This window comes from Schistocerca cancellata, chromosome 1, assembly GCF_023864275.1.
Source record: "Schistocerca cancellata isolate TAMUIC-IGC-003103 chromosome 1, iqSchCanc2.1, whole genome shotgun sequence".
Classification (NCBI taxonomy): domain Eukaryota; kingdom Metazoa; phylum Arthropoda; class Insecta; order Orthoptera; family Acrididae; genus Schistocerca; species Schistocerca cancellata.
In genome coordinates, this window is record NC_064626.1 from 454,413,153 (window position 1) to 454,440,872 (window position 27,720).

A 27,720-nucleotide genomic window follows, 5' to 3' on the forward strand; every position below is an offset into this window, starting at 1 on the left:
TATCCATTCATTTTAAGTGACTTTATTTCCCAATCAAGGTGTGCAACAAACAAGTATCAGGGTCAGAGAAAGAAAGAGGAGTGGAGGCCATGGACAGACAGACAGGCAGAGGGGGGGGGGGGGGGAGAGGAGGGAGGGAGAAAATGAACAGAGAGAGCAAGAAGGAGGGGATGGACAGGAACTGCAATTGTTGTGTGTGGATGCGAGACAAGTTGGTGACACTTCGCTCTCACCTTCAGGCTGTGATGGCTTCGGTTACACAGCTTGAGACTGCAGTGGATGGGCACCACTGTTGTGAACCGGCCGTGGGGATCCAACGGACGTCCAGCATGTCAGAGTCCTCTGATCAGTCCTCACCGGTGGCCAACCCAGTTACTGCTCGCACTGAGGCTGACCTCTCACTTGTGGTCGCGTGGGAGATCACCCCGGGGCGAAGCAGGTGGCGAAACACTTCCCAGGCGGCCACACATAAGGATTCCTTGGTTTGCCTGACAAACAGGTTCCAAGTGTTGTCTGTGGCTGACACTGTCACTGAGCCAGATGCTGTCGCCTGTCCTGTTTCAGAGGAAACCACTCAGCCTGCAAGATCCAGGCAATCGCAGAGGGTGGGACTATTGGTAGTTGGGCACTCCAACGTTAGGCACGTTATGGGGCCCCTTAGGGACTTGGCTGACAAGAAGGTAAGAAATCCAGTGTGCATACCGGGTGGAGTCATTCCAGATGTGGAAAGGGTCATCACGGATGATGAAGAGCACAGGGTGCAGCCAACTGCAGGTGGTGGCTCACATCGGTACCAATGATGTGTGTCACTTTGGATCAGAAGAGATTCTCTCTGGTTTCAAGCGGCTAACAGAAGTGGTAAAGGCTGCCAGTCTTGCTTGCAAGATGAAAGCAGAGCTGACCATTTGTAGCATAGTCAACAGGACCGATTGCGGACCTCTGGTACAGAGCCGAGAGGAGGGTCTGAATCAGAGGCTCAGACAGTTCTGCGACCGTGTAGGCTGCAGATTCCTCGACTTGCTCCAAATGGTGGTTGGGTTTCGGCTTCTGCTAAATAGTTCAGGTGTCCACTATACGCAGGAGGCAGCTACACGGGTAGCAGGGGCTGTGTGGCGTGGACTGGGCAGTTTTTTAGGTTAGAGGGTCTCGGGAAAACACTAGAAGGGCTTCAGTCACAAAGGGTGCAGGCTGAACACAGGAAAAACGTAGATACAGGAACCATTGGTATAACAGTTGTACATTGTCGTAACTGTGTTGGGAAGGTACCAGAGCTCCAAGCGCTAATAAAAAGCACTGATGCTCAAATCATTATAGGCACTGAAAGCTGGCTAAAGCCGGATATAAACTCGGCAGAAATTTTTGTGAAGAACCTAACGGTGTTCCAAAAGGATAAGCTAAACATGGTTGGTGGAGGCGTATTTGTTGCTGTCAGAAGTAGTTTAACTTGTCGCAAAATTGAAGTAGATACTTCCTGTGAGTTAGTATGGGCAGAGGTCATTGTTGGCAATCGGAATAAAATAATAATTGGATCCTTTTACAGACCTCCCAATTCGGATGATACACTTGCTGAAAGGTTCAAAGAAAACTTGAGTTTGATTTCAAACACGTACCCGAATCATATGATAATAGTTGGTGGTGACTTTAATTTACCCTCAATATGTTGGCGAAAATACATGTTTAATTCCAGAGGTACGCATAAAATATCATCCAAAATTGTGCTAAACGCATTCGCTGAAAATTATCTGGAGCAATTAGTTCATGAGCCCACGCGAATAGTAAACGGTTGTGAAAACACACTTGACATCTTAGCAACAAATAATCCTGAGTTAATAATGAGCATCAAAACTGATTCAGGGATTAGTGGACACAGGGCTGTCGTAGCAAGATTGAATATTGTAATCACCAAATCCTCAAAATATTAGCGAAAAATATACCTATTCGAAAAAGCAGATAAAAATTCACTTGACACCTTCCTGAGAGACAATCTCCACTTATTCTAAATTAATAATATAAGTGTAGACCAGATGTGGCTTAGATTCAAAGAAATAGTATCGGCAGCAATTGAGAGATTTATACCAAATAAATTAACAAACAATGGAGCTGATCCTTCTTGGTACACAAAATGGGTTAGAACACTTTTGCAGAAACAACGAAACAAACATGCCAAATTCAAACAGACGCAAAATCCCCAAGATTGGCGATGTTTTACAGAAGCTCGGAATTTAGCGCAGACTTCAATGCGGGATGCTTACAACAGTTTCCACAACGAAACTTTGTCTCGAAACCTGGCAGAAAATACTAAGCGATTCTGGTCATATGTGAAGTATGTTAGCAGCAAGAAACAATCAGTGCCTTCTCTGCACAATAGCCATTGAGATACCATCTAAAAAAGTGGTGCCAAAGCAGAGTTACTAAACACAGCCTTCCGAAATGCCTTCACAAAAGAAGACAAAGTAAATATTCCAGAATTAGAATCGAGAACAGCTGCCAACATGAGTAACGTAGAAGTAAATATTCTCGGAGTAGTGGAGCAACTTAAATCACTTAATAAAAGCAAGTCTTCTGGTCCAGACTGTATACCAATTAGGTTCCTCTCAGAGTATGCTGATGCATTAGCTCCATACTTAACAATCATATACTACCGTTCGCTCGACGGAAGATCCGTACCCAAAGACTGGAAAGTTGCACAGGTCACACCAGTATTCAAGAAAGGTAGTAGGAGTAATCCACTAAATTACAGGCCCATATCGTTAATGTCGATATGCAGCAGGATTTTAGAACATATACTGTGTTCGAACATAATGAATTACTTCGAAGAAAATGGTCTATTGACACACAGTCAACATGGTTTTAGAAAACATCATTCTTGTGAAACACAACTAGCTCTTTATTCACATGAAGTGCTGTTGACAAGGGATTTCAGATCAATTCGATATTTCTGGATTTACGGAAGGCTTTTGACACTGTGTCACACAAGCAGCTCGTAGTGAAATTGCGTGCTTATGGAATATCGTCTCAGCTATGTGACTAGATCTGTGATTTCCTGTCAGAGAGGTCACAGTTCACTGTAATTGACGGAAAGTCATCGAGTAAAACAGAAGTGGTTTCTGGCGTTCCCCAAGTTAGTGTTATAGGCCCTTTGCTGTTCCTTATCTATATAAATGATTTGGGAGACAATCTCAACAGCCGTCTTCGACTGTTTGCAGATGACGCTGTCGTTTATCGACTAATAAAGTCATCAGAAGATCAAAACAAACTGCAAAACGATTTAGAAGAAATGTCGAAATGGTGCAAAAAGTGGCAATTGACCTTAAATAACGAAAAGTGTGAGGTCATCCACATGAGTGCTAAAAGGAACGCGTTAAACTTCGGTTACACGATAAATCAGTCTAATCTAAAAGTCGTAAATTCAACTAAATACCTAGGTATTACAATTACGAACAATTTAAATTGGAAGGAACACATAGAAAATGTCTGGGGAAGGCTAACCAAAGACTGCGTTTTATTGGCAGGACACTTAGAAAATGTAACAGACCTACTAAGCAGACTGCCTATACTACGCTTGTCCATCCTCTTTTAGAATACTGTTGTGCGGTGTGGGATCCTTACCAGATAGGACTGACTGAGTATGTCAAAAAAGTTCAAAGAAAGGCAGCACATTTTGTATTAGCGCGAAATATGGGAGAGAGTGTCACAGAAATGATACAGGATGTGGGATGGACATCATTAAAAGAAAGGAGTTTTTCGTTGCGACGAAATCTTCTCACAAAATTCCAATCACCAACTTTCACCTCTGAATGCGAAAATATTTTGTTGACACTGACTTACATTGGGAGGAACGATCACCAAGATAAAATAAGGGAAATTAGAGCTCGTACAGAAAGATATAGGTGTTCATTCCTACCGCGCGCAATACGAGATCAGAATAACAGAGAATTGTGAATGTGGTTCGATGAACCCTCCGTCTGGCACTTAAATGTGATTCGCAGAGTATCCATGTAGATGTAGATAGATGTGAAGGGTGAGGAAGAAATGAAGAGAGATTCAGAGGGAGGAGGGGGGGGGGGGTGGATAGTGAGAGGGGGAGGAGGAAATGGACGGAAAGAGGAGGGAGAAAGAGATTAGAATGTGTGTACAACTGCCAGATGTACTTAGAAATTGTGAAGAATTGCTGGGCTTGCTAGTTATCTTATAAAATGCAATTTACATTTTGTAAGGGCATCAAATACACAGTGAACTAACACTGAATGATGTGTGGTCCTAATTATGTGCAAAACAAAGAGAAGTTGGCTCCCAGTTTCTCTCTGTCACATTCATTTATGTTTCTTTCCTCACCAATGCTACTAATACTACAGATAACCCTACACCATTTACTACATTGTATTTGGATGGATAAAAAATCTACTCACCAAGCAGTGGCAGGAGACCACGCATATAGAGATATTAAAGGCTGAAAGCTTTTGGAGCCAGTGGCTGCTCATTCTAGCAAAAGGGTTGAAGGTGGAAGGAAGGGGACCTGTGAGGTTTATGAAAATGGATGGGGGTCAGAAAAGTTGCCCATAACTCCAGGTCAAGGGAGACGTACTGGACAGGATGAGAAGAATGTAATCCAGTTGAGTTGTATTTTCAAAAACTGATCACCATCTACTAAATCACTTATGTACTATTCCAAAATTACAGACCATAAGTTTGGTAGAGCACAGTTCTGAGTGTGAAACATGTGTCTGGAGGATTTAAACTGTGTGCCGGACCAAGACTCGAACTCGGAAACTTTTCCTGTCGTGAGCAAGTGCTCTACCGACTGAGCTACCCAAACACAACTCACGACCCATCCTCACAGCTTTACTTCTGCCAGTACCTCTTCTCCTACCTTCCAAACTTTGCAGAAGCTCTCCTGTGAAACTTGCAGAACTAGCATGAAACTTGCAGAACTAGCACTCCTGGAAGGAAGGATATGGCAGAGACATGGCTTTGCCACAGCCTGGGGGATGTTTCCAGAGTGAAATTTTCATTCTGCCCCACTTGCCCGCAAAATGCAAAGGTCCCGAGTTTTAATCTGCCAGGAAATTTCATAACAGCCCACACTCCTCTGTAGAGTGAAAATTTCGTGTCTCTGGAGGTAATTGTAGAGATGAAAAACATTTCAAAAAAGGGGTGTTTCTCTTACCGAATTGCACTTCAAATGGACACAGCTTACCCATGTTATTTTAAAATATTTAAATCTTTCATAGTATCAATGACAAGAGGGTATTTTCACACGACAGAACACGGCCTTAATGCAGTGGAATAGGATGGCATGGCGGGTGACCTACCACCTATGCCTGCCCAGTGGATGGGCTGCAGGTGCCCTTACCCTATGGGACAGAGTTGGAATAGCCAGGTCTGGGTTATAGCTAATTGAGTTCTGCAGGAAATTTCAGTTAGTAAGTGTGGATACACTGTTCAGTAATCACAAGACAAGAAGGTAGCCTTGGAAATGGCCTGGAGACACAGAAAGATTCCAGATGGATTATATTGTGGTGAGACAGAGATTCAGAAATCAGATATTGGATTTTAAAGTGTATCCAGGAGCAGATATAGACTCAGATCACAATTTACCAGTAATGAAGAGTAGATTGAAGCTTGAGAGAATCATCCAGAATAATCAGTGCGAGTGTAAAGGCAATACTGAAGTACTGAGGAATGATGATAAACATTTGAAGTTGTCTGAGGTTGTAGTTACTACAATAATGAATGCAACAGTAGGCAATTCAGTCAAAAAGGACTGGACATCACTAAAAAGGCAGTCACAGAAGTGGGACAAATATAGATACAAGAAAGGCAATTGTGAAGAAACCTTGGAGAAGAAATACTTCAATTGATCAACAAAAGAAGGGAGTGCAAAAATGTTCAGGTAAAGATGGGAATACATAAATGTATGAGTAAATCTTTCAGAAATGAGATAAATATGAAGTGCACAAGGGGTAAAGTGAAATGGCCCCAGGAAAAATGTGAAGAAATCAAAAAAGAAATGTTTTTTTGGAAGGAAGGAGTCAACATATAAAAAAGTTGATACACCTTTTGGTGAAATCAGCAGCAACAGTGCCAACGTTGAGTGCCAGAGCAATTCCACTGTATCAGGAGAGAGAGCAGATAGATGGAAAGAGTACACTGAAAGCCTCTATGAGAGAAAGGATTTATCTGGTGACATAATAGAACAGGAAATGGGAGTCAGTATGGAAGCTGTAGGGGATCCAGCATTAAAGCCAGAGTTTAAGAGAGCTTTGGAAGACTTGTTAACAAATAAGATGTAGGGAATAGTCCTATATCTTCGAGGGCAGTTTTGGAACCAAATGACTATTTAGAAAGGTGTGTAGAATATATGAGACTAGAGACATATCATCAGATGTTCAGGAAAATATCATCCAAGATAGCAAGGACAGCAAAACATGAGAACTTTTGCATAATCAGCGTAACAGCTCATGAATCCAAGTTTCCAACAAAAATAATATACAGAAGAATGGAAAAGAAAATTGAGAATCTTTTAGGTGATGGTCAGTTTGGCTTTAAGAAAGATCAAGGCACCAGAGAGACAGTTTTGTTCTTCATGATTTAAATAATGAAACACTGCACCAGTTATGTATTTTTTCAACGTAGCCCAATACATGTTGAGAATTTATCCTCATTTTCAGGTGCATATGTTTACATAGATAATTTCTGTAAACAAATCCACCAGAAAATGATGATATAATGAAAAGCATAGTTGCTACTCACCATACGAGGTGTATCCAAGTTCTAAGGCCTCAGATTTTTTTTCTCCAGACTGGAAAGAGATAGAAACATGCGAATTGTTTTAAAATGAGGCCGCATTCCTTACTTGAACAGCGTGCAATCATTCGTTTTCTGAATTTACGTGGTGTGAAACCAGTTGAAATTCATTGACAGTTGAAGGAGACATGTGGTGATGGAGTTATGGATGTGTCGAAAGTGCGTTCGTGGGTGCGACAATTTAATGAAGGCAGAACATCGTGTGACAAGAAACCGAAACAGCCTCGGGCTCGCACAAGCTGGTCTGACGACATGATCGAGAAAGTGGAGAGAATTGTTTTGGGGTATCGCCGAATGACTGTTGAACAGATCGCCTCCAGAGTTGGCATTTCTGTGGGTTCTGTGCACACAATCCTGCATGAAGACCTGAAAATGCGAAAAGTGTCATCCAGGTGGGTGCCACGAATGCTGATGGACGACCACATGGCTGCCCGTGTGGCATGTTGCCAAGCAATGTTGACGCGCAACGACAGCATGAATGGGACTTCTTTTCGTCGGTTGTGACAATGGATGAGACGTGGATGCCATTTTTCAATCCAGAAACAAAGCACCAGTCAGCTCAATGGAAGCACACAGATTCACCGCCACCAAAAAAATTTCGGGTAACCACCAGTGCTGAAAAAATGATGGTGTCCATGTTCTGGGACAGCGAGGGCATAATCCTTACCCATTGTGTTCTAAAGGGCACTACAGTAACAGGTGCATCCTACGAAAATGTTTTGAAGAACAAATTCCTTCCTGCGCTGCAACAAAAACGTCCGGGAAGGGCTGCGCATGTGCTGTTTCACCAAGACAACTCACCCGCACATTGAGCTAACGTTACGCAACAGTTTCTTCGTGACAGCAACTTTGAAGTGATTCCTCATGCTCCCTACGCACCTGACCTGGCTCCTAGTGACACTTTTGGCGTTTTCCAACAATGAAAGACACTCTCCGTGGCCACACATTCACCAGCCGTGCTGCTATTGCCTCAGCGATTTTCCAGTGGTCAAAACAGAGTCCTAAAGAAGCCTTCGCCGCTGCCATGGAATGATGGCGTCAGCGTTGTGAAAAATGTGTACGTCTGCAGGGCGATTACGTCAAGAAGTAACGCCAGTTTCATCGATTTCGGGTGAGTAGTTAATTAGAAAAAAAATCGGAGGCCCTTGAACTTGAATGCACCTCGTATAGCAGATACAATGAGTTGCAGAAAGGCATAACAAAAAGACTATTTTGGAAAGTTAGCTTTCAGCCAACAAGGCCTTTGTCAAAAGTAGATCTCTCTCTCTCTCTCTCTCTCTCACTCTCTCTCTCTCACACACACACACACACACACACACACACACACACACACACACACACACAAATGCAAACTCAATTCACACACACACATGACCACAGTCTCTGGCTGATGGAGCCAGACTGCAAGCAATGGCACATTATGGGAGACGCAACCAGGTGGGGGTAAGGAGAAAGTTGGACCAGGGAGGGGGAGGGATAGTAGGATAGGGGTGAGGGATGGTAAAGTGCTGCTGGGAGCGTGCAGAGCCGAGGTGGGATTAGGGCAGCTAGGTGCATTCAGGCGACTAGGCAGAGGGTGGGGAAGAGAGGAGGGGTATCAGAAAAGAATAGAAGTAAAAAGAATGGATGTGTTGGTGGAATGAGGGCTGTATAATGCTGGAATGGGAACAGAGTAAGGACAATGACTAACGAAGGTTGAGGCCAGGAGGGTTACGGGAAGGTAGGATGTATTGCAGATAGAGATCTCATCTGTACATTTGAGAAAAGCTGGTGTTGACAGACTTATCCAGATAGTGCAGGCTGTAGCCATCATTGAAATTAAGGACATCGTATTTGCAGCATGCTCAGAAACAGGGTGGTCCAGTTGTTTCCTGGCCACAGTTTGTTGATGGCCATTCATGCAGACAGACAGCTTGTTGGTTCTCATGCTCATGTAGACTGCAACATAGTGGCTGCAGCTTAGCGTTTAGATCACATGACTGGTATCACAGGTAGTAGCCCTGCCTTTGATGGGATAGGTGATGTTTTGCTCGACTTGAGTAGATGGTGGTGGCAGGATGTTTCGGGCAGGTCTTGCACCTAGATGTATTACAAGGATATGGTGCAGCTGCATTTGCGATGTATAAATGCAAATGAGATGTGTGCCCGTGTTGACACTAGATAGTAGTATGGGAATAGCGATTATGCACACTATGATAATAGTAAAATAGCCACAAGGTTTTTTGTGACCACTCTTTTTTAATGATACATTTCGAAAATTTCATAATCATATTTTAAAAAGACATTTGTACAAAACCAGTTACACATTGCACAAATGTGATACAACCAGACATTATACATGCGAATTAAGGGAACAAACACCATAACAGTGTACTGAGTCAGTGCCCACCTGGCTAGCCGCGTGGTCTAATGTGCTGCTTCCCGAGCGGGAAGGTGTGCCGGTTAGAGATGGGCAAACTTGTTCATTCTTGGGAACTAGTTCACTAGTGATGTATCTTTTTTGGGAACAATTCATTTTTACTCGTTCACCATTCATTTGTGCACGGTATATGGTTCTTATGAAAAACTGAAAGGTAGTAGCATAGGTGACTGAAGATGACGATGGAAGGCGCCAAAAGAGGGCACTTACCTCCCCCCTGAAGTACAGAGTTTTTATTCGTTAAAGAATTCTTACACCCTTGTAGAAGTAATTTTCGTGATTCTCCAAAACCTTTCATTTAGTGTTATGTGGCAGATTGCAGTGAAATAATATGAGGTGATGCACGAAAAACCGGTTCCAAATAGACTGCTCGCCAATTCTGCATGATTTGTTGACCGCAATGAGCAGGATAGTTAAACATGTTAATATTTAGGCAATAAAGAAATAACAAATAAGCTAATCAAATCAACAGTTTCGAAACAATAGATGACGATTGGTGAACGACAATAAGCGGTCTAGTACTTGGGCCAAATTTTTGTGCACCACCCTGTACCCCGCTTCAATACACACTGAGTGAACTTAAGTATGCCTTATTGAATAGGAAGCGAACATCAGTGGCTGGAGAGCCATGCAAGAAAACTAAAGTGGCTACTAGGTGACAGCGTATCAAACACAAGTGAAGGCAAAAAATAACAAAAAATGCATACAGAAAGACAGTAATCATAGGTACAACGATAAAAAAGATGTCATGTACATATACTTTTGTATCATGTACTAAAAATTGCAGTTAATTTAGTAAAAAGTCATAAAGTGCCTGGTAGGGGTAGGTCCAATCAGAAATATGTATTTAGGTTCGTAGACTAGGTCTTGGGAAGGCACAAAACATGACAATGGAAATATTGTCTGTACATATTATTATACAACAGTAAAATGACACCAAACAATAATGTGTGTACCTGGATATATCATAATGTATTTAAAAAGATAAATAAACTTTCAGGTTTCGTATCTCTACTATTATACATCTGTTTACAGCCCATAGCAGAAATGAAATACAATACACAAAGAGTAAAGCTCATAGAAATAACATGAAATAAATAGTTTAAGTGGCCTGTTGTCAGTGGCCATTTGCTGTAGTAAATACATAAAAAGTAGTGTGAAAATATGAGGCCTTGCACAATACATGCTGGTTATGATGTACAATTGAAAATGTCACTACCCCAACTACAGTAAACACAGTTTGTTGTAAAATGTAAAAGGATAAAAACAATGTTTCAGGGTTAAATTCCTGTTTCTGTACACAAACAAATTATGATCAAATATACCGTAACAAACAATGGCTACTCCCCATAAAAGTACTCAATTACCTAATTCAGTCGGATGTTGATAGTGGAATGCAGCAGTAATGAATACGAAAAAATTGAAGTCTTTCATCAAGTCTTAGTGAGGTTAAGGACATTATGGAATCAAACCCTTACACATTTGATTAAAATATGAACAACTTCGTCTATTGTCTAACAGCTGTTCTGTCTGTTATACCATAAGCCTGGAGGTAATGGAGTACAAAATTTGTATAACCATGTATGTTGTCTACAACACGAGCTCATTAACCTCATTTACATTTAATTGTTATTTTTTTCCCCTTTTTTGTGCAAGTCAGGTCTCAATTGTGAGAAAACATTTTAATAATTACGTAAAAGATAAAACCAAACTACTGTGGCTAATAAACCATAAATGAGCTGTATATTGGTTGAATTAGAAGAGAACAAATCATTAAATTTTCGGGATCTAACTTTAACCAAAGATGGAAACCAGTTGTCCATTAGCGTGTTTAGAAAACTCACCACCACTGACGATTATTGGTGCATCATCCAACCACCCAAAAGTGCACAAGCTAGTGTATTTTCGTTCCACGTTCAATAGCCTCATGAAGTTGCATCTGTCTGAAGAGGCAGCCTCCAAAGAGACTGAGGTAATAATGCAGGTAGCTAGAGCAAATGGTTTTTCTGAAAGCAAAGTTAGGAAAATATAAGGATAATACAGGAACTGCATCTTTTGTAGCCTGGGAGAAGAAAAGATATGCATTGCTAACTTTCCATTGACCCATTTCTGAAAAGATTGGTAACGTATTGAAGCATGCAAATATTAATATAGGATATAGAACCAGTAACAAATTGGGCTTCCATTTACATCACAAGTTGGGGAGCTGTAACAAAAATATAAAAAAACAGGGCGTATAAGAGGTAACATGCGGTAACTGCGACGGTATTTACATTGGGCAAACAAGAAGAGACTGAAACATGCTTTAAAGAAGACACATATAATAATAGCAGTGCCGTAGGACTAAACCTTAAAAATTTAAATCATAGGCTCCCTGGCATAACAAAATATATAAAAATCCTACATGTGGAACCTAAGGGCTATAAATTAGATATTCTAGAAGGAATTGAAATATATGCATCTGAACGTAAACAGCCTGAAAAAATTATTAACAAACAAGGCAAAACAGCAAGAACATGGTATTACGAAAGTTTTGACCGTCTGTCAAGTCATTTACTTGGTTCATCTCACTGTATGCAATACCTGCATAAGCACATTGGGTTAGAATGTTAATATAGCAAAATTTAATAAATGTCAACTGAAACACCTATGTATGGGTTGGAATACCAGACACTGTGAGGTTTCATATAAATATATATTCCTACTAATGATTGATCTCTCTGTCATAGGTTGTCTACAGCTATGTTGCTCTCATGTAATAGACATTTTATTCTGACGTACTCACCACTAGATTTAATTTGTTCCTAAGTTGGTTCCACTTTCTTGTTGCAGCTTCGCAGAGATTGTGTATGCTACGTCCATTATACTCAACATGCACACAACTGTATTAGTGTAATACTCTAGTACATAAGTTATCAGACATGTATGGGTTTGAGTCTCCGACAGCTCACCACCTCTATAGTATGATCTTATGGCCGATATACAGGTTGTGTTATATTAGCCACGGTAGTTTGGTTTTATCTTTTACATAATTATTAAAACTTTTTTTCGCAAATAGGATCTGACTTGTGTGAAAAAAGGAAACTAAATAAAAAATTTAAAATAAATGTGAATGAGGTTTGTGAGACCACATCATGTTGTAGACTACATACATGGTTATTCAAATTTTGTATGCCATTACTTCCATACTTGTGGTGTAATAGAAAAAGCAGCTGTTACATAATAGAGAAAGGGACTGATCATATTTTAATCAAATGTGTAAGGGTTTGAGAACATAATGTTCTTAGTCTCACTATAATCTCTAATCATGCCATTTTTATGTGAACTTGAGTTGAAAGACTTGACAAATGACTTCAATTTTTTCATTGTCATTACTGCTGCATTCCACTAATTCAACATTAGACTAGTTTTATAACCACTGTGTTGCATTCTACTTGAGCATGAGAACCAACAAGCTTTCTGCCCACATGAACAGCCCGCAACAAACTGTGGCCAAGAAACAACTGGACCACCCTGTTGTGAGCACGCTGCCAACATTATGTCCTTAATTTCAGTGATTGCTTCACGGCCTGTGCTATTTGGATACTTGCTACCAACACCAGCTTTTCTGGATCGTGCAGATGGGAACTCTTCCTGCAATATGTCCTATGTTCCCATAATCCTCCTGGCCTTGACTTTTGTTAGTCATTATCCTTACTCATCTAACCCCTTCTCTGTTCCCATTCCAGCACTATGTAGCTCTCATTCCACCAAAGCACCCTGTTTCTTTACTGCTCTCCTTTTCCACTACCCCTCCTCTCCCACGCCCTCCATCTCAATTCCCATTTGCACCTAGCTGTCCTAATTCCACCACGTTGCTGCACCTCCCAGCAGCACTTCACCATCCCCCACCCATATCCTGCTATCCCTCCCTCTCCCTGCCGCAGTCTTCTCCTTACCCCCATCCAGTTGCCTCTTCCACAATGCGCTGCTGCTCACAGTCCAGCTCCAGCTGCCAGAGGCTGTGGTAATGTGTGGGGAGTTGAGTTGTGTGTGTGTGTGTGTGTGTGTGTGTGTGTGTGTGTGTGTGTGTGTGTGTGTGTGTGTGTGTGTGTGTGTTTATTATTGTCTATTTTTTACAAAGGCGTGGTTGGCCAAAAGCTAACTTTATGAAAGTCTTTTTCTTAACTTCCTGACACCTTTTTGTTGTGCCTTCTGCGACTCAACATATCTGCTTTATGGTGAATAGTTACTATCCATTTCATTATACTGAAAAATAGCAAAATCTCAAAATGTGTTGAGCTAAGTGGAAAAATATATAACAGATGCAGTTTTTCATTATTTAAATCACATATGAAGCAGCAGCAGGCTTCCAAAAGACATTGATTGTGATGAAAGAAATTAAGTTCTGTTGCTCCACTTGATAATTGAAGTAAGTCTTAAGAAAAATTAGGACATGTTCATAGGATTTGTCAATTAGAAAAAAGCATTTGACTATGTTTAATGGAGAAAGATGTTCGAATTTATGATACAAATAGGTATAAACTGCAGGAGAAGCTAGTTTGTGTGCAATATGTACAAGGATCAAGAGGGGATAAGAACAATAGAAGACCAAGAATGAAGTGCTCAGATTAAAAGTGTTTATGTCAGGGATGCAGTCTGTTGAATTTACTGCTCAATTTGTGCATCAAAGAAGTAACAACAGAAATAAAAGAAATGTTCAAGAGGGTGATGAAATTTCTGGGTGAAAGGATAGCAGTGATAATACTCGCAGGTGACACTGTTGTCCTCAGTGAAAGGGGGGGGAACCACCTGTTGGATGAAATGATCTGTCTACTGAGCAAAGAACATGAATTGAGAGCAAAGTGAAAAAATATGAAAGGTGAAGAGTAACAAAAATGATATTAAAGATAAAACTTAACATCAAAATTGCTGGCTAAAAGTAGACAAAATGAGGAAATTCAGCTACCTGGGAAGCAAAATATCACATGATTGATGAAGCAAGGAGAATGAAAAGCGGGCTGGAACAAGCAAAGAGGTCATTATTGGCTAAAAGAAATCTAGTCATGTCAAACATAGGCCATAATTTGAGGAAGAAATTTCTGCGAATGTGCATTTTGAGCACTGCATTCTATGGAAGTGAATTATGGACTGTGGAAAAACTGAAAAAAAAGTAACTGAAAACTTTGAGATTTGGTGTTAAAGAGCAATGTTGAAACTTGGGTGGCCTGATAATATAAGAAATGAGGATGTTATCTGTAGAATCAGCAAGGCAAGTTAAGTATTAAGAACACTGACTAGAAGAAGAGACAGGATGATAGGATATGTGTCAAGACCAGTATTGGAATATGTATATCAAATAGCTGAAGACACTGGGTGCAAGTGCTGCTGTGAGATAAAGAGGATGACACAGCAGAGGAATTCGTGGTGGCCTGCACCAAGCAAGCCAGAAGACTGTCTCTTTTGTAAATCAAAGTTGTAATTGCTAAAGGTTGTAACTGTTGAGCCTAAAAAATTTAGTGTTGTAAACAATTGGCCACAAGTAATGTACTAATGGCACATATAGGGTTTATGGAAGTTTTGTGGCAACCTATGTTGTGCCCCATATTTTTAAACTTCTAGGAATAAAGCAGACAATGGCGTCTTTCAAGATTGATATTTATTGCTGGATGTACTATGATTACTATGTCTAGATTGCACCATGATGATGGGTTGACTTTTTACAAGTTCAGTTGTGACTTATGCGAGTCTAAAGGCATTTTGAATTTACAGTGGTTATTTTCAGAAGCTTTCTTCTTCGTATATCACAATATTTACGTGGTTCCGGGAATTTTGAGAGACAGAACTTTATTGAAAGACTAGGACAGCAGTTGCAAGGTAATGCTGCTGCAAGAATACATTCCAGAAAACAACACTGTGATATTTAATGAATTTGATGTTACACACAGATTGTTCTGGTGTCCAAAATATAGCATGGCTGTTTTTGAGTCAATGAAGTTTAGTTTCATCTTATCTGGTTCCTCATTCTTTGACTGATGAGCAAACATGCACGGCTATTCCGGAATCTTTCTAGTGTTGTTTCTGGTAGTGAAACCTGAGTTTACGCAATGTGATAAAATTGAAATTCAACCCACCTCTCCCACTAAAATGAGGAAAATAATAAATTCACTCTAAAGTAAAAGCTCACATTGAATTGATGGTATTTCCAACAGAGTGCCAAAAGTTTGTTCCCAACAAATAAGTAGGATTCTCAGCCACATATGTAGTAGCTCACTGAAACAGGGAATTTTTCCAGATAGACTGAAATATGCTATTGTTAAACCATTGCATAAAAAAAGAGGATAGAGCTGATGCTAACAACCACTGCCCAGTCTCGCTTCTGACAGCTTAATCCAAAATTCTTGAAAAAGTAATGTATTAAAGAGTAGCATCACATATTTGTAAAAATGAAGTACTAACAAAATGTCAATTTGGTTTTCAGAAAGGCTTTTCAACAGAAAATGCTATATATGCTTTCGCTGATCAAATATTAAATGCAATGAATAACCGAACATGACCCATTGAGATATTTTGTGATCCCTCAAAGTATTTTGATTGTGTGAATCATTAAATTCTTGTAGATAAGCTTAAGTATTGTGGTATGAGTGGGGCAGTGCACAAATGGTTTAATTCATACTTAACTGGAAGAATGCAAAAGGTTGAAATTAACCGTACAGATAGTCTATAAAAACCAGCAGAGTCCTCTATCTGGGGAGGTATCAAGAATGGTGTCCCACAGGGTCAGCCTTGGGTTCCTTATTCTTCTTGATATATATTAACGACTTGCCACCCTATATTCATGAAGATGCAAAGTTAGTTCTTTTTGCTGATGATACAAGTATAGTAAATACACCCAAGAAGCAAGAATCAGGCTGAGGAAATTGCAAATAATGTCTTTCAGAAAACTATTAAGTGGTTCTCTGCAAATGGACTGTCACAAAATTTTGAGAAAATACAGTTTATACAGTTTTGTACAGTAAATGGCATAACACCATTGATAAATACAGACTATGAACGGAAGTCTGTTGCTAAGGTAGAATACTAAAAATTTCTGGATATGTGCATTGATGAGAAACTGAATTGAAAGGAACACATCAATGACCTGCTGAAATGCATAGGTTCAGCTACTTATGCAATAAGGGTTATTACAAAGTTTTGGTGATAAACATATCAGTAAATTAGCCTACTATTCACAGCTTTCATATGGCATCATATTTTGGGGCAATTCGTCATTAAGAGAGAAAGTATTCATTACACAAAAGCATGTAATCAGAATAATAGCTGGAGCCCACCCAAGATCACCTTGCAGACATTTATTTAAGGAACTTGGGATATTCACAATACCTTCGCAATACATTTATTCACTTAAGAAATTTGTCATTAATAACCCATCCCAATTCAAAAATAACAGCGAAATGCATAGCTACAACACTGGAGGAAAGGATAATATTCACTATTTTGGATTTAATCTTACTTTGGCACAGAAAGGGGTGAATTATGCTGCCACAAAAATCTTTGGTCATTTGCCAAATTATATTAAAAGTCTGACTGATAGCCAACCAACATTTAAAAGCAAATTAAAAGAATTTCTGAATGACAATTCCTTCTACTCAATAGATGAATTCTTAGATATGAAGTAGTAACTGAAAAAAATTAATTAATTAATTTGTGAAAAGAAAACTTGTGTTAAAGTGATACATTCCACATCATTACGAAATGTCGTATTCATGATCTATGGAACAAGGATTAATGTATGTATGTAATGTACGTATGTATGGTCCAGAAACAAAGATTCTGTCAGTGGTATGGATTTCTCCCGATGAAACTCCAGTGAAATCTGACCAGTCCAGAAATGTTAGAAGTGGTGGTGATGGTGGTTAGTGTGAAACATCCCGTCGACAACAAGGTCATTAGGGACGGAGCACAAGCTCGGGTTAGGGAAGGATTGGGAAGGAAATTGGCCGTGCCCTTTCAAAGGAACCATCCCGGCATTTGCCTGAAATGATTTAGGGAAATCACAGAAAACCTAAATCAGGATGGCTGGAGATGGGATTGAACTGTCGTCCTTCCGAATGCGAGTCCAGTGTGCTAACCACTGCACCACCTCGCTCGGTCAAATGTTAGAAGTAGAATGGTGGCTACTTTCTTCCCAAAAGATAGTCCTGTTGCAACTGTATCTCCAAAAATGCAAAAGTCTGTCACTACTGTCTACTGTTAGTGGTACCTAATAAAATTCTAAAATTTTAAGAAAGGTGGCTAAGGGCATGACTGTGCGTGGATTGTGCTTTATCATCACAGTATGTCAGTGTGGACTGTAAACCTGACATGTTCACTTATAATATGAATGTTAACTTACAACACTTGAAAAATTAGTGGGAAAACTTAATCTAAAATTAATTTACAGGAATTTAAAGGTACAAGGATTTTCATGATAAATATTTTGAAAAAATAAAATGATCAACATTGTGTTGCTTTTACATATTTACCCTTCCTTTTTTTACCATTGTTTCTGGCAGTATATGCAGGAGTATAATATTATATATATTCGTGTTATCACTGCTATCAGTGTTTTCAAATGATAATTACTTTGATTTAGGTATGCACCAGAATCATGCAAATACGCAACGTTTTCACACGCTAGTGATGTGTGGAGCTTTGGGGTGACCTTATGGGAGATGTTCTCCTTTGGAATGCAGCCATATGGTGAATTAAAAGGTACTGAGGTAAGTCTAGAGTGGTATTGTACATTATTTCAGGTTTACAGTTTATCTTCAAAATTCTTTGTAGTTTAATTTGTATAGCTTCACACACTGTTTCCATTGTAAATTATGTACCCTTCCAGTTTTCAGTTAACACTTTTTTACAGATGTCACAAATGTGTAGCATAGAATATTAAAAATGTGGTTGTAAATAAAGAATTGTTTCTTTAATGACTAGGACAGTAGCCCATGGATTGAGAATAAATTACTGTCTGTAACAAGAGCACAAACTGAGTATGTTCAGTTTTAGTCTATGTTTAGTACAGTGAACTGCCAAAGAAATCTGTATAGGTATGCATATTCAAATACAGAGATATGTAAACAGGCAGAATATGGCGCTGCGGTCGGCAACACCTATATAAGAGACAAGTATCTGGCGTAGTTGTTACATGGGCTACTGCTGCTACAATGGCAAGTTATCAAGATTTAAGTGAGTTTGAATGTGGTGTTATTGTCGGCACATGAACTATGGGACACAGCATCTCCAAGGTAGCAATGAAGTGGGGATTTTCCCGTATGACCATTTCACAAGTGTACCGTGAATATCAGGAATCTGGTAAAAGATCAAACATCTGACATCGCTGGATCCAGAAAAAGATCCTGCAAGAACAGTACCAATGACAACTGAAGAGAATTGTTCAACGCAACAAAAGTGCAACACTTCCACAAATTGCTGCAGATTTCAATATGGGCCATCAACAAGTGTCGGCATGCAAACCATTCAACGTCATCGATATGGGCTTTCAGAGCCGACGGCCCACTCGTGTACCCCTGATGACAGTATGACACAAGGCTTTATGCCTCGCCTGGGCCCATCAACACCGACATTGGGCTGTTAATGACCGGAAACATGTTGCCTGGTCAGACAAGCCTTGTTCCAAATTGTATCGAGCCGATGAACATGTATGGATATGGAGACAATTTCATGAATCCATGTACCCTGCATGTCAGTAGGGGACTGTTCAAGCTGCTGGAGGCTCTGTACTGGTGTTCGCATGTGCAGTTGGAGTGATATGGGAGCCCTGATACATCTAGATACAGCTCTGACAAGCAACACGTACATAAGCATCCTGTCTGATAACCTGCTTCCATTCTTGTCTTTTGTTCATTTCGACGGACTTACTCAATTCCAGCACGACAATGCGACATTCCACATATCCAGAATTACTACAGAGTGGCTCCAGGAACACTCTTTTGAGTTTAAACACTTTGTTGAGGATATCTGGGCTGCCTTGCAACGTGCTGTTCAGAAACGATCTCCACTCCCTTGTACTCTTACTGATTTATGAACAGCCCTGCAGGATTCATGGTATCAGTTCCCTCCAGCACTACTTCAGATATTAGTCAAGTCCATGCCACATCATGTTTCAGCACTTCTTCATGCTTGCAGGGGCCCTACATGAAATTAGGGAGTTATACCAGTTTCTTTGCTTCTTCAGTGGATATATTGTGGAAACTCGTTTATTAATGATGCAGAAATGATAGTAGATCTGTGTAGTTAATTTATAAAGTGTTGAAAGGCATACTAATTAAAAAATGATGAAAAATGTAGAACTTTCAGTGTGGTTGCAGAGTGTACTCTTGCAACATACATTAGTATTAAATAAATAAATTAATTTGGATGCCTTGGTCGCATTCAGTCATTTTCATGTATGTGTATTTATGACAACTTTTCGTGTATTCACTGGCACTGGCATTCTGAGTAACGTAGTAGTCACCGTAAAGATGCACGTCAAGTTGCAGACAGGCACAACAAAAAGACCGTTACACATTGAGCTTTAGGCTAAAGCCCTATTCAGAAAAGAAAACACACACATTCATGCAAAAAAGCACACTTGATGCACACATGACTGCTATCTCCAGCTGCTGTGGCCAGAATCCAATGGTGTCACATCAAACGAAGAAGCAATCCGGAGTGGGACGGGGAAAGAGGAGGGCTAGTTTGATACGGGTGGGGGTGGTGTATTTGCCGTGACACGAGCTCTCCTGCCCAGTGTGGTGAAGGTCTCACAAAGACTTTCACAGACAGGCACTGTTCACCAGACCTAGTCTGCAAACAGGTTTCCTGTGCCATATCCTCACATACCACCAAGAAACAGGTTTAAAGGAGGCTCCCTTCTGTCACCCAATACCAAACCAGACTGGAACAACTAAACCACATCCTTCATCCAGGCTTTGATTATCTATCACTATAACCTGAAATTAGGGACATCCTACCCAAATCCTTTTTACTAAAGTGGTGTTCCATTGTCCACCCAACTTCCACAACATCCTAGTCCATCTCTACACCACTGCCAATTTGAACTTCTTGCCACAGGGATCATATCCCTGTTGAAAACCTAGATGAAAGACCTGCAAAATCCACCCTCCCAGAACTTCCTATTCCAGTCCTGTCACAGGCTTATTCTACCCCATAAGAGGCAGCTGTGTCTTATACCAGCTCTGCTGGAATCGTTGCTTAACTTTTTATATTGGTATGATTACCAGCCAGCTGTCCATCAGGATGAATGGGCAATGCCAAACTGTGGCCGAGAGCAAAGTGGATCACCCTATGGCACAATTTGCAGCTGATTTAATTGGCTGCTTTGCAACCTGGTCCGTCTTGATCCTCCCCTCCACCACCAGCTTTTCTGATCTGCACAGATATGAGTTTTCCTTACAACAGGTTCTGCACTTCCAAAACTATCCCAGCCTCAACCAAAGGTAACCTACTGTCCCCACACCCTCCACTCGACAGTTTCTGCTCCATCTGTTCGATTACTTCCTTTCAGTTCATAGCCCGTCACTCTCATTGACCTCTGTTCTCTGCTAATACACCCACCAGCCATTTCTCTGTTCTCTGTTCCTCTTCTCTATTGCTCCCCGTCCCCCCGTCCCCACCCATACACCTCCCTTTCTTTCCCCCACAGCATCCTGATGCTGCACCAATCAGCCTCATCTGGTTGCCATTTAGTCCCTGCACACTCCGCCAGGCATTGCTGACTCCTCTCCGCTGACCTGTACCTTGCTGTCTCTCACCCTTTCCTGCCCTGCTCTGGATTGATGCTTGCATTTGATGCGACATCATTGCATTCTGGTCAGAGCAACCAGAGATGGTCATTATTAGTCAATATGGTATTTCTGATTGGAAGCACGTATAACAGGCTAACAGAAACAGATATCCCAGTTGTTTGAATTGTATTTATGAGAAACATTTTTTCTAATTTAAAGTTGCAGATAAGAACAGTAATTGAATGGGATTCTAACCATGAGAAAGTCAGCACTAATTGATCAGATCAAACGAAATGCTATGCAAGGAAGAGGAGAGAATTGATGTAGTTTATAAGTGGAGGAAGGAAGGGACAGAAATGTGCAAAAAGCATTAGTAAAAACTGTGTAGGAAAAAGAGTTTTGGTGATGTACTCAAGTAGGAGCAGGTAAGCATGTTGAAGCTGAGGAGACTTTTGGAGGGCATTATTTTAAATTCATTACTTGTGCGTGGTATGAGGAAAATATGTCGAGAAGCAAGTCCTATTAGAATATATAGCTAGGAAAATATTCATATCATGATGCAGAGCGGCTGTGGCTTTGTTGTGATGAACACAGTTTCAAGCTCTGCAGCATTTGTATGTAAAGGGGCCAGTTTCATGTGATTGTATACATGTCTCTTGCCTTGATAACAGAAATCTCATGGATTTCCGTATAAAGCAGGGTGATGATTGAGGATACACCAAGAGTATTAATTTTTAATGCCCTAATCCGGGAACTTTGTAGATGGAAACTTGGCCTTCAGAGCATCCTCGCATTTTGGACCCTCCTAGATTTAACACCTGATAACACATAACCAACAATCCCCCCCCCCCCCCCCCCCCACACACACACACACACACACACACACACACACACTCTGTCCCTGTTTTCATTTTTCATTCAGATGCAGTGTGGAGGTGTATGAGATCAGCATACCATTCTCCCATGTGTTGTTGGTTTCCCAGACTTTGAAGCCACTAGTTCTGAATCAAGTAACTCCTCAGTCTGCATCACGAGACACTGTGTACCCCGTTCCAGTCCTCTCATCAAGGAAAAGTCTCTGGTAGTACCGGGAATTGAATCCAGATATGCAGCAAGGCAGTTATACGTGTCGACTAGATGTGGACATACATATAATTACTTATTTTTCTTTCTTATTCTCTCCCCCCCCTCCCCTCCTTCCATTTTCTCTGTTTTCTTCCAGTTGCTTTTTCTCCTAGTTCTTCATTGCACTATTCATTTCTCTTCCTCTTGATCCATCAGCCCTTGCTTCTCCTCTGTCATCATCTCTTGACCGAAACTGGCACAGTGTTTACCACTGTATTAGCCTTGATATCATACTCTCTGATGCGTCCCCCTTCATCTTTGTCTCCACTTATGGTGGGTCTATATCAGTAGCTTTTTTTTTAATGCAAGCACTGGCCAGAAGTTCTGTCTCATTTTTGTTGATAATTAAAGTTAATCTTTATTTTGATGTAATCATAATGGATTTTCTTCTTTTTTCATTTTGTGAAGTTGGTATGTGTATCCTTTATGTTTGTAACACTTGCAGAGGATTCTAACATGATAGGCGTGAGAATACCTCTGACGCTCACTTTATATTCCTCATATGAATCCCTACAATGTAAGGACTATGTCTATGGTTGTAAAGCAACAGTTGAATAATATTTTCATCTAGTTACCATCACTTGAATTAATTTTTTTAAATAATACTGTCAACTAGGTTGCTCTTGACCTGACTTGATATTGAATGAATAAATTGACACCTTCCTGGATGTTCACTTCCATCAGTAGAAAAGTCCGTTTTAAAATTTCTTTCTTTTGATATTGGAGTGACAAAGATTTTTATTTTTTATTTTTATTTTTATTTTTTTACAGGTAATAGAATTGATAGAAAGAGGAGAACGTCTTAGCCAGACACCGCAGTGTCCAGATGAGGTCTACAAAATCATGAAACGGTGCTGGGAGTATTCTCCCAAGGATAGACCCACATTTAATGAACTGCTAGAAATATTTTCCTCTGATCCTGAATATATAAATATCAAAGAACTTGTAATGGAAGCAACAATTGTGTGAATACTTTAAAGTAAACACATTAGTGCCATTTGAGATTCTTGCTGATTTTGTAGAAACATTTTGTAGTTTCTACATAATATGGCAGAAGTGTCATTATTGAAAGGTATTATTTTTTTAATTGTATTTATATGTCTATGATTGCAGTATAAGAATGTCAGCTGGGAGAGGAAGACAAAAGTTAACTGTAGGACTTGTAATTTATGATGTACTGAAACATAGACTCTCATATAATATAGAAGTACCATGGACTTCAATGTGTTAAGTTCAGTAATATTGCTTCTGGCAGTATACATCAGACCACTCGAAATGTTTTATGGAACAATGTCATAATTTGTCTTCTCATATACTCCCAGTAATTGAAACTATTGCATCATTCACTGAAGAGCATTTCTGTGATAAAGTTTCTTAGCTTTAATAATGGTACAATTTTAAAATTGTACATATTGTAAAATGTTATTTACATTTTAGATATACAGAATATTTTGGTATTGTTGCTGCAGAGTCAGAAATTTATCCATTTATATTTACATAATCCGTAAAAAATACAAAGATAAGTAATCATTATTGCATTCCTGAACTGTGTGTGTGTGTGTGTGTGTGTGTGTGTGTGTGTGTGTGTGTGTTTGTAAAAGAGGGTGAACTCCATGAATCATAAACTGATGTGTCTTTCCATATGCCACCTTTTTAGTGTTCTATCTTTTCCCTGATTACTTTCACTGCTGAAAAAACAAAACCAAAAACAAAAGAAAAATTTTTTCTTGCTCTGATAAATTGTTATTCAAGCTTTTCCCTTAGATTTTTCTATTCAGTTTTATCTTTTTCTCGTAATGTGTGAAATTATCAGAGGCCAGTAAGCCATTATAGTTTTACTTTTTATGTGCTGAACTATGTTTCAATGATGTACAGGTAATGCATGTTATAGTGTCAGAGTGAGTCGTACATCCTGAACCTCAAGGCTGTAAATCAGCCACTTTTTTCACATCTTTTCTCTGAAGTCTGCTGCTGTATATTTTGAAGAACGAGAGAGAGAGAGAGAGAGAGAGAGAGAGAGAGAGAGAGAGAGAGAGAGAGAGAGAGTGGCATTAGTAGATAAAAGTTTTGATCTGGGCATTGAGGTGTACTTGGATGACTCAGGCAGATTTTAATCTGCTATGGCTTTTAATTAATTTTTATTGGATTATGATATATCTTGTGTACTGTGAAAAAAATCACATTGCCATATTGTGCACGATCAGTAATAAAAATGATTGCATTCCCACCAACTATACATACTACTGTGTTTTTCTGCCTAGTGGTGGAAAAAATATCTTCCGTTAAAACATTGTATTGTGCCAATATGTTTGTCTTTTTATGACTGAATGAGTGGAGGTGTAACATTTTCTTAAGTTGTAGCTTGATTCTTCTCTTTTGTTTTTTCATTTAGAGATTTCATTGGGAGTACCACCTTGTTACTAACATTGTTAATTATCTGTTGGAAGCAAGAGATAAATTTTAACATGTAATTGATAGCTTATGATGGTTTGTCTCACCTGCAAGAGTCCGTTTGTTTTTAAATTTTTCCTTTGCCAAAAGTTGCAGTATATGAGCCATTAAGATGAGTATTGTTAATGCAGTGCAAGTATTGCAGTAATAATTTATGTGATTTTTGTATTGTTTTCAGTTAATGAACTGAATCATTAAAACTGCATGTTAATTCTTTGCAGTAGCAAATAATTGTCTTTTATAAGTGTCAGTAGGAATATTTTTATGCCCTTTATATTCAACATGAAACATCTAAAGATGTTAGTTTTTGTTTTAATTTTGACTACATAATAAAGGAACACAGTAATAGTCAGAAAGTATTCTAATAATGGTCTGATTCTCCAACAGTTATGTGCAACTATATTATAACTGCAGAATTCTCTGCATAACCTTTGAATGAATTATTACGATGGTACAGGACAACGTTTCAATATTTGTGTAATTCCTTAAATCAGATTTATAGTGAGCATCACTCGTACTGCATCAAATGATATGTATCTGCAATTTTAATGGCTTGTGGACAGACCTGTACTTTGCAAATGAACCAAAATACAGGGTGGGCCTACATGTTTTCTTTTTGACAACTATAGGACTTGCAGATTTGTGGCTTGTGATAATGAAAGAATAAAGCACCAAGTTTTTATTACGACATCATTAAACTTCAAGTGCTCTGTTTGTTGCTCAAAGAATGTCTAATTGATATTTATTTCACAACATACAGCATTTGACAACATTCCTTGTGTAACACCAGCAACAGCATCTGTTATCCTTCCACGTAATGTATCCAGTCTGGTACTTGTGTAGTGTAAACTTTGTCCTTTACATATCCCACAAAAAGAAATCCAAAGGCATTATGTCTGGTGATCTTGCACGCCAGTCAATGGGACCACATACCCAATACACCTTACCAGGAAATGTTTCATTAAGAAAATTTGCAACATGTAGTCTCCAATGAGGTGGCACAGCATCGTGTTGGAACATCACATCAAGCTGTGAGTCTCTCAGTTCTGGTTCTGCAGGCTGTTCTAAATATCCAGATGGATGTTAGCTGTTAATGATTTTTTGACCAAAACAAAGAAAGGGCCAATGACTGTTATTGTTATTGTTACTGTTGTGCATTACCACATCTCTAATGTGATCTAAGGCAATGTATGGACTTTCCAAACCCCATATCCTCAAATTGTGCATGTTAACTTTACCTGGTATATGGAAAGTAGCCTCATCTGTAAAACAAATTCGTTAAAGATAAACTGACAGTATGTCTGTCACAAAAACTGCTCGACATGTTCCACCACTTGATTGTAACCCAAGTCGTATCTGGACCTTATATGCATGCAAATGCAACCTGTTGGGTAGAATTCTTCACACTATGGTCCTAGGAAACCCAAATTCACAAGGTGTGTGTTGAAGTACATTTGGAAGGTCTTTGTAAGAATGCCTGTTGCCTAGCTCTGACACTTTGTTCACTAGCAAAATGCTGCCCTGTTCGTGGAAGATCCAACATCTAACACACTGCCACTCTGTTTAAACTTCATGCACCACACAACAATACTCCTTATATCAGGCACTTTTCTTTTCGAGTGTCTTCAAAATTTTTGCTGCGCAGTAATTGGAAATTTTGTCTCATGATACTAGAGAACACTGTGCTGCCGTCTCCTCGAGTGACGCAGTTTTACATTAACAGCATTATAGTGCTCTCTACTCAGCTTCTACCTGCAACAGAGATATGCAAACAAACTTGATGATCTATTCTTTCATTTGTCACAAACCACAAATTTGTAACTTCTATAGTTTTTTTAAATAAATATAAGACCCTTAATATATAAATATAAGACTTCAGACCCACCCTTTTATTCCACGTTCCAGAAATTAAAATTAACAATTACAATACAAGATATAATTCCAGTGGTTTTTCGGGTGTTTTAATAATTGTGCAGCACTGCTCAGTGTTTTATTACCGTGACCACTTTTCAATTTGCAGTTTAGATGAGTCATCAGGAAATGCATTATTTGTTTCTTGTACTATTTTTTATCATTGTTGTAGATTATTTTAAAAATCATCTTTGCTAAATGTGAACAGTAATTTCAGTACTTTCATGGCTTTTATTTGATATTATAAATTAATATCTCAGAAATATTGTGAAAGCCAATAGTTTGTTTAAATAATGTTGCATTGTTAATGTGTTTACTCATTTTTTAAATCCAGTTTCATTGTTATATATTCATAATTCCTGTGATTGCACTCTGTCTCAAATTTGAATTTTTGACTTCTTGTATACTGCAGTTATTCGACAAATGGCAAATTGCATTTGTTATTGTTAAAATATTTGTGAATGTTATTATTTATGACAATATAGCTTCCGATTTTAAGATAATTTTAAGTCATTGAACAAATTACTATTGGAAGGAGTTTCACTACAACTAGTGAAATTTTATATGATTTATTTGCAGGCCACATTCCAACTGTATTTATGTGTGACCATTCACTGTGATGTCATTGTAATAAATGGTTAATAGTAAATAATGTTGTTTATGGAAAAGCAAATTTTGCATGTATTGTTTTTAAAATAAAACTGATGTCTCCATTAAAATTTTATATGCCAATTACTTTTAAAGATGCTTTCTACTGTATTACAGGATGCTAATTAAATGTAGAAGGACCTTGCAGTAAAGAAAATTTTTTGGAGCTACAAAGTTTAAAATAAATTATTGATAACGAGATGTGCTAGGAGAACAGTCTGCAGCTCTAGTGCTGCCTGAATAGTTGAGAAGTTGGTGTTCAGAATGTAGCAGTTTCCCAGGTGGGAGGGGAGGGGGGGCATGTAAATACTGTTGTCTTACATACTCAGCTATTATGAAGTTTATTGTTAATGTGTAATGTAACAAAAAAAATTATGAGTATGAAGTCTAATGCAGTGCTTGTCAAACTGCAGCCAAATTCTAGTGTTCATGTGGCCCTCAGTTCTCAGCTGTGTTATTATACAATGGTGTGCAGAATTTAAGGATGAATGTAACTTTTGCATAATGGGTCACTGCTAAGGAAATAGCTTGATGAAACTTTGACCATATGTAGGAAGACCTGCTACAGTATAGTGCAGGAAGTATCTGAAA

The 27,720-nt window shown here is 39.2% G+C and overlaps 1 protein-coding gene across 6 annotated transcripts in view; it reads left to right on the forward strand.

Annotated features, from left to right (window-relative positions):
• Positions 1–27,205, forward strand: part of LOC126176812 (tyrosine-protein kinase Shark) — a 165,417-nt gene extending 138,212 nt beyond the window's left edge. For all 6 annotated transcript variants that reach the window (XM_049924004.1, XM_049924017.1, XM_049924010.1 and 3 more), the window contains exons 15-16: positions 17,841–17,967; positions 22,891–27,205. In XM_049924004.1, coding sequence (XP_049779961.1) covers positions 17,841–17,967; positions 22,891–23,088 — 325 coding nt within the window. In that variant the 3' untranslated portion in view covers positions 23,089–27,205. The remainder of the gene's footprint in view (positions 1–17,840; positions 17,968–22,890) is intronic.
• Positions 27,206–27,720: the final 515 nt, after the last annotated feature.